Source organism: Rhinoraja longicauda, chromosome 20 (genome assembly GCF_053455715.1).
Source record: "Rhinoraja longicauda isolate Sanriku21f chromosome 20, sRhiLon1.1, whole genome shotgun sequence".
NCBI lineage: Eukaryota > Metazoa > Chordata > Chondrichthyes > Rajiformes > Arhynchobatidae > Rhinoraja > Rhinoraja longicauda.
Window position 1 is genome coordinate 29,859,654 of NC_135972.1, and position 15,949 is coordinate 29,875,602.

A 15,949-nucleotide genomic window follows, 5' to 3' on the forward strand; every position below is an offset into this window, starting at 1 on the left:
TGCCTCCACAACTACAGTGTAGGTGTGTACAGTGTATTGTACAGTCTGCTCCCAAGGTGAGGTTTTGCACACAAGGGCATCTGAGATATCCTCATTCTAACATCATGGAGCTGGCGTCCTTGCTCGAGACTGACTTTGAGCCCCACCGCGGGGCCGTGGACTTACCATGGGAGCCTGCGATCCCTTGCCTGGGATCGACGCTCCAACTGCAGCCTGCGGGTTCCAACTTCGAGGCGCTCGCAGTCTTGGGCAGAGACTGATGTCGGGAAGCTCCAAAGTCGCAGGAGGTTCGACTAGCCCTGACCAGAGTCTGATCGCCCGGCACGGGGGTGCTGAGATCCTCCTGATGCGGGAGCTCGATCACCCCAATGCGGCGGGCCCGACCGCCGACTACGGCAGCCAAGATCATCCGTCAACGGAAGGCTCGAGGCCCCCAACTGCGGGAGAACAAAGAAGGGAAGAAGATAGAACTTTTTTTTCCGCCTTCCATCACAGAGAGGAATGCGGAGGAGTCACTGTGGTGGATGTTTATGTTAAAATGTATTTTGTGTGTTTTGTTGCTTTTTATTGGTATGACTGTCTGGCAAATCAAGCTCCTCGTACGTTGCAAAACATACTTGACTAATAAAGTATGATTATGATTCTTTAGTGAACATGGTTTCCCCCTTTCTGTCATTGATGGGCCCCTCACACGTGTCTCCTCTGTATTCCATAGTTCTGCTTTCGCTCCCCCTTCACCCAGATGCAACAAGAACTGTGTTCCCCTGGTCCTCACCTTTCAACCCACCAGCCTCCGCATCCAACATATCATCCACCGGCATTTCCGTCACCTCCAAAGTGATCCCATCACTAATCACATCTTCCCACCTCCACCCTTTCTGCCTTCCACAGAGACCACTCCCTCCGCAACTCCTTGGTTCACTTCCTTCCCACCTGAACCACTCCCTCCCCAGGTACTTTCCCCTGCAACACATGTCCTCATACCTCCTCCCTTTACTCCATCCAGGGACGCTGGCAGTCCTTCCAGATTAGACAGAGGTTCTCATGCACCTCCTCTAACCTCATCTACTGCATTCGGTGTCCCCGATGTGGGCTCCTGTACGTCGGCGAGACCAAGCATGGACTTGGCGACCATTTTGCTGAACACGAGCTCAGTCTGTCAAGGCCTGCTGGATCTCCCAGTTGCTAACCACTTCACCTCCCCTTCCCATTCCCTTACTGACCTTTCTGTCCTGGGCCACCACCATTGCCAGAGTGAGGCCAAACACAAATTGGAAGAACAGCACCTACATCATATTTTGCTTGGGGAGCTAACAGACCAGTGGTATGAACATTGAGTGCTCTCATTTTTGGTCATTTCTACAAATATACTCCCCCTCTGTCCTCTTTGTCCTTCTTTCTCCATTAAACGTCAGGTAAGCATTTCCACAGTTTGCCACGACGTAGCCCTCTTGGGATCACACCATCCCTCGCCAACAACTGGTCTATCAGGGAACCACCCTACCTGAGGTCATCTGTTGCCGGCTCTGATCTGTCCCGGTCTTCTCTTGCTTCTAGTTCCCCCTCCCTCACCCACAATCAATCTGAAGTAGGGTCCTGACCCGAAACGCCACCTATCCATTTTCTCCAGAGATGTTGCCTGACCCTCTGAGTTACTCCAGCATTTTGTGCCAATCTTTGGTATAAACCAGCATCTGCAGTGCCTTTTTATTACAGTGTAGATGATCAAGGATGCATGTTCGGCTCAGATTAGGTTAGCCAATGCACGTTGTTCTTCATGTGAATGTTGGAATTGTCTTTTTAACATGTATGTTGCAGGGATACCTGTCATGAGCTGCTGGGACATGTGCCCCTACTGGCAGAACCAAGTTTTGCAGAGTTTTCACAAGAACTGGGTCTTGTATCTCTGACGGCATCAGATGAAGATGTTCAGAAATTAGCCACGGTAAGATTTGGCTTATTTTTGGAATTCCCCGCAAGTTTAATGTGGTAATCCACACTTAGAACGATGTTGTGTTAATGTGCCCACTAACTGTGCTATAACCCCTCTTATTTCGCTTGGGCAGCTTACAGCCCAGTGGTATGAATATTGACTTCTCTAACTGCAAATAACCCTTGCTTTCCCTCTCTCTCTATCCCTCCCCCATCTAAGTTCCCTGACGAGTTTGACTGTCCTCCTGATTAATCTTGACTTTGTGTGCTTCGTTGTCATCTTCCCCGAGCTAACAATGATCTGTTCTGCATTTTCCTTGAAATTTGTCCCCTTTGATCTCGTTTTCCTACCTTACCCTTCAATATCTCTTGTTGCCCTTCCCCCTGACTCTCAGTCTCAAAAAGGGTCCCGACCCATAACTTCACCCATTCCTTCTCTCCAGAAACGCTGCCTGTCCCACTGGGTTATTCCAGCATTTTCTGTTTATCTTCGGTGTAAACCAGCATCTGCAGTTCCTTCTTACACCCTCTTTTCACTGCTTTGCCAAAAATTGAAGCTGATTCTGTAGCATTATGTTTTATTTTTCTTATGGCTTCTCTGCTTGCGTGTGGATGTTGAATTAATCAGCATTCCCAGACACAGTTCAGTATTATTCATTGGAACTGTAGAATCTGCACTTTTCTGCAGTGAATCAAACTGGGTTGAATTGGAACGTTTTCCACCATGGCCTTGCCTCCACTTCTGTCATCTCCCCTCCGCTCACTAACCTCTGTCCAACAGCCTCCAGTAACTTGTAGATGACTTGGGCAAGAACAAGAAATGTTACCATGTGCAAATGGAACGTAGGCCAGCGACAGTGCTACTACAATGTGGTGTCACAAAAGGGTCAGAGAAGAACGGTGTGAGCAATGGTGTGTGATTTTGGCAGTGTGGAGGTTGAAAAATTAGCCTTTGTTAATGAAGACCAAACATATGTTGGATGAGCCCATTGCAAATACCTCTATTCTGTTCAGAAGTGTGCTCTTGTGCTTCTAATTAATGTAATTATCCATCCCAGTCCCCTCTGCTCTCAATCTCTGACACTAAATCAATAAAACAAGCTGCCAGCTAGACCTACCAGGTTCAACAATTTCAGGGAACCAGTGTTCCTGTGTATCTATTCCAGAGTTTCAGGATTCCTTTGTTAATTTCACTTAATCCTTCTGAGTTCTCAGCTTGGCTGGGCTTTTATCACCTTGTGCCAAAATCTTTTTGCCATTTAATTCCTTCTGTCTTTCACCCCATCACGGATCGTACTTTTAAAAACTCTCCCCATTCCCCCTTCCTTTCTCTGCATTCTAATCTATCTCCATTAATTGCCAGTTCCAAAGTAGTCTTTGGCCTGAAATGACCCGGGCTCTCCATCTGCAGATTCGGTCTGACATTCCAAGTGCTCCAAGACATTGCTCCAAGACATTGCTGTTTTTCTAATCTAGATTTCCAATTTTTTGGGTTGTTGATGAATAGAAAAAAGGTGCTGGGGTCAGGAGTGATTTGGTGGAGGTTTAAAGTTTGACTCTGGTTAACTGTAACATTTACACACTTGGTTATCCATGGGTGGACTGGCTTAGGGGCTCTGATGGGACCAGAAGACCATTGGCTTGGCTTTGCTACATTTCAGGTGGAGGAAATCTCAGCTTATCCAGGTTTTAGTGTTCGGAGGGTTTGAGAATGTGCCAACAATACTGGAGCAAGGAGAGACATGTTGTTGCTGATGCAGTCTGGGCTAAGATGATGCTCCTTCACATTGTATCTAGTTGTTTTACATCAAGTGTGAAGGTCATTTTGGATTTGGATCTGGGTTGACTGAAACCTGCCAACTTCTCACCTTTCAGAACTGCTGTGAAGTTTATGCATATTCTGGTACTACATGGATCTCACTGTCTACAGCTACACTTTCAGACAGGAGTTTATTATGAAGACATAAAATGCTGGTGTAACTCAGCGTGTCGGGCAGCATCCCTGGAGGACATGGATAGGTGATGTTTTAGGTCGGGATGCTTCGTCAGACTGATGGTGGTGGGGGGAAATAAAGCTGGGAGACAGGAGAGGCAGGACATAGCAAGTAGTAGGAATCACAGAGAGGAAGCTGTGAGAGAGGGGGAGAAAGCTAGGAGGGACATGACAAAACCTGGCAAGTAATGTGAATACAGGCGAGGGGGTTTTGATAGGCAGATGGTTGGACGAAGACCAGAGATGATAAAAAGTTGTGAGATAAGAAGATTGAAGAGTTGTGAATTGTGAAGCCGGTGGAAGGAATGTAGGTGGAGGAGGAGAGGAGAAATAGGTGAGTCTAGGTTGGGCACAAGGGAGGGGAGGGGGGTGGGAACAGAGGGGGAGAAAGAGGAGGGTTTTCTTTGAGACTTTGGACATCGTCACCATCATTCCCTCTGCATCCGGTAGATTCATTTCTCTCCTCGTGTGCGTCTCCAATATCCCTTTGATCATCTCTTCCCCACCACCCTCATGGTTAGCGAGCTCTAGAGACTTCCAGAGTTCAAAACCTGTTCCAAAACCTGGGCAATAAACATAAGAAGGTACTGTAAGTCATGGAAAATAGTAGTAGACCACTTGGCTTCTCATGACTGCTCTCCCAAGTTAAAGAATTTGATAGACATTGAGAAGATATTGAGAAGAATAGACTCGTGCTGATCTTTTCCACCAGCACCACTGCTGCACTGACCCCATAATCCCTCAAATTAGTTACCATAGAGATTATTTTAGTGATACAGTGTGGAAACAGGCCCTTCGGCCCAGCGCCAACCATTGAAAACTCAGTACACTGGCACAACCCTATAAACAAGGGACAATTTGCAATTTACTGAAGCCAATTAACCTGTACGTCTTTGGGATGTGGGAGGCATCCAGAGCACCCGGAGAAAACCACCATGGCCACTGGGAGAACGTACAAAATCCGTAGAGACAGCCCCTGAGGTCAGGATTGAACCCGGGTCTCTGGCGTTGTCGGGCAGCAACTTACCGCTGCACCACTGTGCCGCCCACAATATCTTCTCAATGTCTATCAAATTCTTTAACTTGACTCTAGTATTTTCAGACAAGGCTAAGTTTTCTTCCCCTTCTTGACATTCAGTTGGGACGTTGCCTCAGCATGTGTGAAGTTTATGCACTATTGCATATTCTGGCACTATGTGTATTTCTCGCCTGCAGCTACACTTTCAGACAGCAATTCATTATACATGTGTCTGAGCTCTCCTAATGACCTTTAGAATAGCAAAAGTTGGTATTACTAATGTTATGTCAAACATCGGCGGTGTGGAATACACATATAAAACACTTACAAATGTGGGAAGCAAATTGTGACAGTCAGCTAATAGGAAACCTGAAGCAATTCTTTCTGAATTATTTTACATAAGCTAACGGGTCAGCAAAATGGCACAGCTGGTAAAGCTACTGCCTCACAGTGCAGGAGACTCGGGCTCGATCCTGACCTTGGGCACTGTCTGCGTGGAGCTTGCACGTTCTCCCTGTGACCATTGGGGTTTCCTCTGGGTGCTCCAGTTTCCTCTCACCTCACAAGGATGTTCGGGTGTGTGGGTTAATTGGCCCCTGCAAATTGTCCTAAGTGTGTAGGGAGTGGGTGCAAATGTACAGAACTACTGTGAGTGGGTAGACTCAAAGTGCTGGAGTAACTCAGCGGGTCAGGCAGCATCTCAGGAGAGAAGGAATGGGTGACGTTTCGGATCGAGACCCTTCTTCAGTCTGAAGACGGGTCTCGACCCGAAACGTCACCCATTCCTTCTCTCCTGAGATGCTGCCTGACCCGCTGAGTTACTCCAGCATTTTGTGTCTACTTTCGATTTGAACCAGCATCTGCAGTTATTTTCCTACTGTGAGTGGGTGATCGATTGTTGGCATGGACTCGGTGGGCTGAATGGCTTGTTTCCCTGCTGTATCTTTCAGCAATCAATCAACGAATGTCCCAGTAATTAATCAGAAACAAATGGATGTGTTATGATGCTTAATAAAATCAACTAGTGATGTCTCACTCTTGAAATGATCCATTTTGATGTCTTTGCTAAGTCCTTATGTGATTGTTACACGTGTAATCAGAACTATCAATTAATTTGTCACATCTGACAGCTTCCTTATAACAGTAATGTAATACTACTCTTGATCAATCATGTCTGTGAACAAATTACTTGGACTGTTTAGTTCTGATTGCTCCGCATTTGTGAATGTGAATGATTGTTAAAGAACTTGGTAATTCTCACAGTTGTTGATGAGGAGATTCAGTGCTGGTAATTCATGGTGAAGTTGTTTGTGATTGGGAATGTGATTGGTGTGGTCTCTGTAATGAGGCTCTGTTCCTCAGATGGTAGACATGGGAGAGAATGAGGGTGACGCAGTGGTAGAGTTGCTGCCTTACAGCGCCAGAGACCCGGGTTCCATCCTGACTGCGGGTGCTGTCTGTACGGAGTTTGTACGTTCTCCCCGTGACCTGCGTGGCTTTTGTCCGGTGCTCCGGTTTCCTCCCACACTCCAAAGACGTACAGGTTTGTAGGCCAGACACAAAATGCTGGAGTAACTCAGCGGGACAGGCCACACCTCTGAAGGAATGGGTAATATTTCGGATCGAGACCCTTCTTCAGTCTCAAGGATTCAATTTAAATCTTTGATTTAAGCCGGCATCTGCAGTCCCTTCCTACACGACTTTGTGGGCTAATTGACTTGGTAAAATTGTAAGTTTTCCCTAGTAGGATAGTATTTGTGTGCGGGGATCACTGGCCGGTGCGGACCTGGTGGGCCGAAGGGCCTGCTTCTGCATTATATCTCTAAACTAAACAAAACTAAACGATGTACTTCTGAAGAGGCAGCCACGACTTCACCTGTTTACTTGCTCAATCATGACTGATATGTAATTAAAACTCTCGACCCACAGCAACACCACCATAAATTCTGCATGGAATTGCTTAACATTTATTCAATTCAAGAACCTTTTTAAAATTGAGTTAATAGTTGCAGTAATGTCTTATTTATGTGTCCCGCAGTGCTATTTCTTCACTGTTGAGTTTGGGCTGTGTAAGCAAGAAGGCCAACTGCGTGCTTATGGTGCTGGGCTCTTGTCATCTATCGGGGAATTAAAGGCAAGAGACATATTTTTTTCTCCTACTTACAGTGTGTTGGAGTGTGTGACAGGATATCAGTTTTCATTGACTTTCTCCCACAGCATGCGTTGTCAGACAAAGCGGTCGTCAAACCATTTGATCCAAAGACAACCTGTACCCAGGAGTGTCTCATTACCACCTTCCAGGAAGCCTATTTTTTGTCTGAAAGCTTTGAGGAAGCCAAGGAGAAAATGAGGCAAGTAATTTCTTTCCACCAAACGAAGGGAGTATTCCCATACTCCAATCTACCCCACAGCGCTCTTTTTTATGTGCACTTTCTCTACATTCTACACTGTTTCCTTTCTCTTTGCACTACCTGTTGTACCCATTTATAGTTTTGATTCTAATTATGTTTTTTTTACTTGGATAGTGTGCAAAATGAAGTTTTTCACTGTTTAGTTTAGTATAGACATACAGCGCGGAAACTGGCCATTCGGCCCAACGAGTCTGCTCCGACCAGCGATCCCTGCACATTAACACTATCCTGCACACACTCGGGACAATTTTACATTTATACCGAAGCTAATTAACAAACCTGTACGCCTTTGGAGTGTGGGAGGAAACCAAAGATCTCAGAGAAAACCCAAGCAGGTCACAGTGAGAACATACAAATTCCGTATATACAGCATCCATAGTCAGGATCGAACCTGGGTCTCTGGTGCTATAAGGCAATAGCTCTACCGCTGCTCCACCATGCCACACAGTACTCAGTACGGACTATCTTTGATTGGACTTTGCTGGACTTTATCTTGCTCTAAAAGTTATTCATGTTATTCCCTTTATCATGTATCTGTACACTGTGGACGACTCCATTGTAATCATGTATTGTCTTTTCGCTGACTGGTTAGCACACAACAAAAGCTTTTCACTGTACCTCGGTAAACTAAACTCAACTCAACATGACAATAAAATAATACCATAACATACCAAAATCTAGAACAACCCTGGAATCACAGAATCATAGAAGGAGTCAATTTGGCCCATTTAGTGCATGCTAGCCTTCTATAGGGACAGCTCTCTGGTCCCATTTCCCCAGGGTCTTTTTAATGTAGACCAGCAAATTATTTTCCCTAAAGTGTGTAGGCAATTTCATTTCTGAAAGCCTTACACACCTACATAGTAATAAGGGGCAGCGTCTGTGTTTAAGGAGAGTTAAATGACCAGGGGAAAATTGCATATCAGTACAGTTGCCACCTTATAGCGCCAGAGACCTGGTTTCGATCCTGACAAGGGGTGCTGTCTGTGTGGAGTCTGCACATTCTCCCTGTGACCGTGTGGGTTTTCTCTGAGTGCTCCGGTTTCCTCTCACATTCCAAAGACGTGCAGGCTTGTAGGTTAATTGGCTTCTGTGAATTGCCCCAAGTGTGTAAGATGTGAAATTGGGATAACGTAGAGCTAATGTATGGATAATTGTTAGTAGGCGTGGACTCAGTGGGCCAAAGAGCCTGTTTACATGCTGTATCTCTAAACTAAACTAAATTTGGACTAGAGGAATAAAATCCATTGAATTATAAAACCATAAATATATAATTTTCAGTCTGAAGAAGGGTCTTGACCCGAGACGTCACCCATTCCTTCCCTCCAGAGATGCTGCCGGTCCCGTTGAGTTACTCCAGCCATTTGTGTCTACCTTCGATTTAAACCAACATCTGCAGTTCTTTCCTATGCATAATTTGTTTTACTATCAAGAACATAACCTAATTTATTTTTGAAAGTTACAATTGGATCTATTTCCACCTCTCCTTCTGACATTGAGCTCCTGCTCCTAAGCATTGACCGCGCAAGAAAACTATTTTCACCAAATCCCCTTTCATCCATTTCCTGCCGCCTTCAATCTCTATTCTCGGCATCTTCACCCTTCTGCCAATGGACACTCTTTCTCTCTGTCCAGACCCTTCATGGCATTCAACACCATTCAAAATGTTAACTTCGTTACAGTGGGTGGCATGGTGGCACAGCTGGTAGGCCACTGAATAGCAGCACCAGAGACCTGGGTTTGATCCTGACCGTGGGTGCTGTCCCTGTGGAGTTTGCATGTTCTTGCTGTGACTGCCTGAGTTTCCTTCAGGTGCTCTGCTTTCTTCTGACATGCCGAAGACTTGGGGGTTGATAGGTTAATTGAATGTGAAAAAGTATCTCAAATGGGGAAAAAGGAAATGAAAGGGACAAAGAGCGAGTGAGAATAGATTAGTTGCAAGTATTAACAGGAAGCTGTTGGCATGTTAGTGGTGAAAGGTTTGGCAGGTGAGTGATGGGTTAATAAGGGTTTGCACATGAGCTCGCTGGTGGCAGCAGCCATGACTGGGATACTGAGTGAGCACTTCACACCACAGCTTACAAAAGAAGCAGACTTTTCCAACGCTGTGGAAAATGCGATTGCCGGGATAGTGGATGAGATAATGACAATGTGCAGGTGTACTATGTCTACAATTGTTTCTTAAATGCATTATCTCATATGATTTGTGGTGGAATAGAATTAGATCAAGATTAGGCGCAGAGAGCTCCAGACAAAGGATCCTGGCTGCGTCTGAAAACTGTCTCGCAAACAAACTGTAGTTTTGGCTTGTCAGAGTTTTTCAGGATTTCAGAGAGTGATTAGGAAGGACATTGAGAACTCGTCTCAGCAATGGCAGACCAGTGGATGTTGGTAGACACCGAAGATAGACACAAAGTGCTGGAGTAAGTAAGCAGGTCAGGCCAGGGCCGTCTTAACGCATGGGCCTGATGGGCACTTGCCCGGGGCCCCACGAGCATAGGGGCCCCATTTTATCGACCATTTACATTTTTATTCCTGTGAGTAGTTGTCGTAGGAGCCCTAGTACACTGCTTTGCCCGGGGCCCATAATGCTGTAAAGACGACCCTGGGTCAGGCAGCATCTCGAGAAAAGGAATAGGTGACATTTCAGGTCAAGACCCTTCTTCAGATTGATGTGGGTGCTGTGGGTGAAATCAGGAGTTCAACGTGGAGGTAGATCCCACATGAGGGTCACATGAAGACCAGAGATGGTCTGAAACCAGATTGAGCAAAGGTCATGGTAGATACTAACTTGGACAAGTATTGCAGGAATATGTTCTCTCCTAGGTTGTCCAACTACCTGAGCAGACTCCTGTCCATCTTGTTAGTTCTACTTTTGTGGAAATTGACTGTTTAATCCTCAAAGCAGTATTGATTCTAACCATACACTGCTTCCGTTATCTGTTATATTCTCCCTGCTTCTCTCTATTTCAGATCTTTCTACCTGTGTGCTGTTTCATCTGGTGCTAAATGTTTCTCCTCAGGGTTTTGCTTTAGTGCGGCATAGTGACACAGTGGTAGTGCTGCTGCTGCTGCTGCTGCTGCCTTACAGCGCCAGAAACCCGGGTTTGATCCTGACCACGGGTTCCATCTGTACGGCATTAGTACATTCTACCTGTGACCACATGGGTTTTCACCAAGTGCTGTGGTTTCCTCCCAGATTCCAAAGACGTACAGGTTTGTGGGTTAATTGGCTTCAGTAAAATTGCAAATTATCCCTAGTGTGTGGGATAGTGCCAGTGTACGGGGTGATCACTGGTCGGCACTGGCTCGATGGGCCAAAAGGGTCTGTTTCCACGCTGGATATCTAAAGTCTAAAGTCTTAGATCTGCTTCGCTCCTCCACTCTCTTCCCCGGCTGCATCTCCCTCTAACGCAGCGAAACAAGAACAAACACAAGTGTTGTAGTTGTTGTTCAGAAGCCGCGCATCCCCGGGGTGAGCGGCGGCGGTGGTGGCGGCGAGGAGGGGCGTTTCCTTGAGTTTGTTGTTTGCGAGGGGGCGCTGCCATCTCTCGCCTTGTCCCGGCTCTGGGTCGGTGGCGATCCGATCGCCGGTGAACCTTCGCCGGCAGCTTCTGCCTCCAGTCCCCGCTGCAGCCGCCGCAGTGGTTCCACGGCTCCGGGACAAGTTACAGAGTCGGGCTGAGGGGAAATCGCCGCATAAAGCAAAACAAACTACAAAATCATCGTAGTTTTTACTAGTTAACCACATATACACCAAACGAAGGTTTGAAAACAGTATTTTCTTACCTATACGGAGAAAGACTGGAAAAAACGGATGAAACAAAGGTTTGTTTACGTGGAGCAGATGAGCTGGCGACTATTCTATGCCCCCGCGACCTATGACCTGCGCATGCTCAGTCGGAATACGAAAACTCGGCTATTACATTGAATTGAATTGAAAGATACAGCTAGGAAACTGGCCATTTTGCCCACCGAGTCCACCCCAACTATCAATCACCCATTCACACTAGCTCTATGTTATCCAACTTTCTCATCCACTCCCTACATACTGGGGGCAATTTACAGAGACCAACAACTATACAAATCTGCACATATTTTGGTTGTGGGAGGAAACCTGCAGGAAACCTGCAGGAAACCCACGCGGTCACATGGAGACCATGCAAACTCCACGCAGATAACACCCGAGAGCAGGATTGATCACAGGTTTCTGGCGCTGTGAGGCAGTAGCTCTACCAGCTACACCACTGGGCCGGTCTTATCCAGGTAAATTTCATCTCCCGTACCTAATATGTAATGATCATCAGCTACCAGAAGTCATCTCATTCTGAATAACTTTGATGATCTGTGGAGCAGAGCAACATTCATTGCTAAAGAAAGACACAAAGTCCTGGAGTAACTCAACGGGTCAGGCAGCATCTCTGGAGAAAAACGATGGGTGACATTCTGGGTCGGGACTCTTTTTCATGACAGGCTTATTGGCAATGCCCTGTGAACCTTCTTAGCCTGGCATTTTTGATAGCTTTGATAGATTGGGATGGTCAGAGACCTGTTGAAGACGAGGATCTGGTAGTTTTAGGAAGGAATTGAGTTCACTCTCAATGAGACTGCCGCCCATGGAAAGGGGGTAAGATTCAGTATCTGTGGATCAACATCTTGGAACAGAAGATAGGCACAAAACGCCGGAGGAACTCAGCAGGCCAGACAGCATCTCTGGAGGAAAGGAATAGGTGACGTTTCGGGTTGAGACCCTTCTTCAGAACAGCCTCATGAGCAAAAGGGTAGCAATGTCCATGCCAGATAAATGACAGCAGATCAAGAGGGAAACTCACATTCTCAAAGCAAATATGGAAGCATAATGGATACTGACCTTGTCAGTGATGTCTGCGGCACTTTAATATATTTTATATATTAGATTTTTGAGGAATTGGTTTTGAGGATCAAGAGATTAAGTGGGGGGAAAAGGAGGATGTAGCAGACTGTGTAGTTGGTTTGTGCAACGAGCACTCCGAATCGAATGGTTTTATTCTCGATACGTTTGCATTACAAGAAAGAGGGGCATTGAAATGCTATGCGTTGTCCTTCTTTGGGTATAATTCTAATTATCCATTTTCCCAAATGGAAACAATTTTTTTTTTTTTCAGGGAATTTGCAAAGTCAGTCAAACGGCCATTTTCTATTCGCTATGACCCATATACCCAAAGCATTGAGATGCTGAAAGATACCAGGAGCATTGAAAAAGTTGTTCAAGGTATCCGCCGAGACCTGGCGACTGTGTGCGACACTCTGTCGAAGATGAACAAGCACTTTGGAATTTGATGGCATGCACGTCGACCTCATATCCATTTCGGTGTAAACACTGCTAGCAGAACTGACCCTGAATGCTGTGATGTAACCTATTTGCAGGCATATTCGTGACTTGTTTGGATGTTTTAGCAAAGTTTCACCTGCTCTAGGGTGTGTGTTCCACACCATCACGGCACAACACAATATGGTGGAAAATCCATTCAATTTCTGTTACTCCAACAAAACGTTATGAAGGTGTAGACCCACCCCACTGCTCAAAGGTTGATCACGTAATATCAGCGTCTCCTGTAGTCTTATTTGAGAGAGAATGTACCAAAGTACACACTGTGGACCTGATGACTTTCCCAGTAAATTCTGGCACAATTAACTATCTGAAGGGTGAGTGCTACTTTATAGAGGTGTCAGTGGTGGTAGTCTAAAAAGGGATAATACAAATAGATCTATTCACACTTCCAAGAAACAATAATTTTGTAATATTTTTATAATCAAATAATGCCCTACTCTAAAATAGATTCTAGAAACTAGAAAAAGCGGAATATTTTTTTGAAAGATGAACTATAGGATGAGTATAGGTGCATACAGGAACCTAGTTGTGCTGGCTGATGAAAAAGCAAACAGTAAACTTGGAGGTGCAGAAAGCAAATGAAACACTGTCTTTTATAGCAAAAAGGTTGGAGTACAGAATTCAAGTACTCAATTCTTGATTAGAACGGGTGTCAAGGGTTACGGGGAGAAGGCAGGAAAATGGGATTAGGAGGCAGAGATCAGCCATGATTGAATGGCGGAGTAGTTTCGATGGGCCGGATGGCCTAATTCTACCCCTATAACTTGTGAACTTGTGAAAATCTCCCAGCATTTTTGTTTGGCATTGAAGCATTGTTACTTTAAAAACTTATGGAGGTTGAGTAAAGAATGGGAGTTGCAATTGTGAGTTTCACAGAAGAGCTTTGTTACAGTATGTCTCCTGACAAATTGGCATTGTTGGTTTGAGGGTACAGATTCCTCATAGATAATGGAAACAGGCCATTTGGCCCAACGTGCCCACGCCAACCAACATACCCCCCATCTACACTAGTCCCACCAGCCTACGTTTGCCCTCATCCCTCTAAACAGATCCTATCCATGTACCTGTCCAAATGTTTATTAAATGTTGTGCTAGTAGTTGCCTCAAGTACCACCTCTGGCAGTTTGTTTTATATACCTACCATCCTTTGTGTAAGAAAAGTTGCCCCTCACCTCAAACCTAGGTCCTCCCGGTCTTCATTCTACAACTCCAGGTAAAAGAGTCTGTGCATTCACCCTATCTATTCCTCTCGTGATCTTACACATACAGAGAGTGGTCCATGTATGTTTATTTTTCTTTCCCTGTGATTTCAGGAGAAAGAACAAGAAACAGATTGAAGTGAAAGTAGTTACCAAAGGGATGTTTGGATTCAAATGCGATCACAATATATGAATTTTTCTCTGGTTTATTGCGAGAAATTGATTTTTCTTTTGAAATGAACAGAAATGCTGTTCTCCATTAATTGACCAAACTGATATTTACGAATGTATTGATGAACTCCTGTTTATAACCCTTGTCATGAACTAAGCTTCAGTATCCTGCACAGAGAAAATACTTCATCTAAGGTGGCACAGCGGTAGAGTTGCTGCATTACAGCGCCAGAGATCCGGGTTTGATCCTGACCACGGGTGCTGTCTGTACAATGTTTGTACGTTCTCCCCGTAACCTGCGTGAATTTTCCATGGGTGCTCCAGTTTCCTCCCACATTCTAAAGAAGTACAGGTTTTTGATGGTTAATTGGCTTCGGTAAAGATTGTAAACTGTCTCTAGTGTGTAGGATGGTGCTAGTGTATGGGGATCGCTGGTCGACATGGACTCGGTGGGCCTCTTTCTGCACTGTATCTCTAAACAAAACCAATCTACTCTAACGTTCTAAAGGATGTGGCAAAGATTTGAATAATGGCCGAAAATCTAATTCACATTTTGAAGAGGAGGTGGTTTCATTTGAATCTTGGGGTTGCCCAGCACACAAGTAAAACATAAATATGTTGAACAGTGCATTCTTGCTACAGGCTGTACAATTTTAAACAATGGATGGGTCACAAGGGTTTATATAGAACTAGACCAAGTGGACCCATTGGACCCAAACATCTCCTGCATTGGTGCAGCACCCTCTCCTCCCCGTTGCCCCTCCCCTCCCCCCTTCCCCCTCCCCTATACCCCCCTCTCCCCCCTCCCCCCCTCACACCCCTCCCTCTCCCTCCTCCCCTTCCCTCCCTCTCGACCTCCTCCCCCTCCCTCCCCTCCCTCCTCCTCTCCCTCCACCCCCTCTGCCTCCCCCTTCCCCTCCCCCCATTCCATCCCCCTCAACCACCCTTATCTTCCCTCAACCCCCTCCCTCCCTCCCTAGGAGATAGATTTAAACTTTAAAATGTGAATAACTTAGAAAATAAAACACTGATTTCAATGAAACTTCTTCCATTAGCACCAAAGGGATGACGGTGAGTAAGGTGGGCCTAAAATTGTTGTGCTATCATGTACCGTTTTGGCTGTAGTTCAGGAACAAACAAACAAACAAAAGAGAGTTTTAGTAAATAGATGAAATCACTTAAAGTTCAATTCTCACGTTTATGATCAAAATAGGGAATGACTACAATGTGGGTTCTCAAATTGATATATTCTTTCTGATCATAGCATGGATGGATCACTGTGTAATTGTGTTGCCCTGATCACACTGTCTGCTTCTCGCTGTTTGCACTGTTGTGGCAGGAATTCAAGCAGTCAAGCCACTGGCAGGATGTTCCTCTGTCTTTCTGTGATAGTTAGCAGCTTTTTAAGCAACGTGAACGTTAACTTTGGTCGCTGAAAGTGCAAAATAAAACAAACTATCATACCACGTTCATTTTGCAGTGGCATTGCTCAGTTCATTTTGCTTCAAGAACTCTTCTGATGATGGTCTTGAATAAATCACTGGGATGCCAGTAATTGTCCACGAGCGATTATGGACTTTCTCTTTATTGAATTTTGAATTAACGATCCAGCGTTGAAGCAAGTCCTTTGGCCCACCGAGTCCACGTCGACCATCGACCACCCATTGACATTAGTTCTATGTTAGTCCACTTTGGCATCCACCTCCTACACACGAGGGAACATTTTACAGAGGCCAATTAACCTTCAAAACCCGCACGTCTTTGGGATGTGGGAGGAAACCGCAGAGCACCTGAAGGTCACCTGAAGGTCACCTGAAACTCATGCGGTCATGGGTAGAATGCGCAAACTCCACA

The 15,949-nt window shown here is 45.4% G+C and overlaps 1 protein-coding gene across 4 annotated transcripts in view; it reads left to right on the forward strand.

Annotated features, from left to right (window-relative positions):
- LOC144603702 (tryptophan 5-hydroxylase 2-like) overlaps positions 1 to 14,424 on the forward strand; it is a 40,870-nt gene extending 26,446 nt beyond the window's left edge. For all 4 annotated transcript variants that reach the window (XM_078417345.1, XM_078417347.1, XM_078417346.1 and 1 more), the window contains 4 exons: positions 1,819 to 1,945; positions 6,982 to 7,077; positions 7,161 to 7,294; positions 12,499 to 14,424. In XM_078417345.1, the coding sequence (XP_078273471.1) occupies positions 1,819 to 1,945; positions 6,982 to 7,077; positions 7,161 to 7,294; positions 12,499 to 12,673 (532 nt within the window). In that variant the 3' untranslated portion in view covers positions 12,674 to 14,424. The remainder of the gene's footprint in view (positions 1 to 1,818; positions 1,946 to 6,981; positions 7,078 to 7,160; positions 7,295 to 12,498) is intronic.
- Positions 14,425 to 15,949: the final 1,525 nt, after the last annotated feature.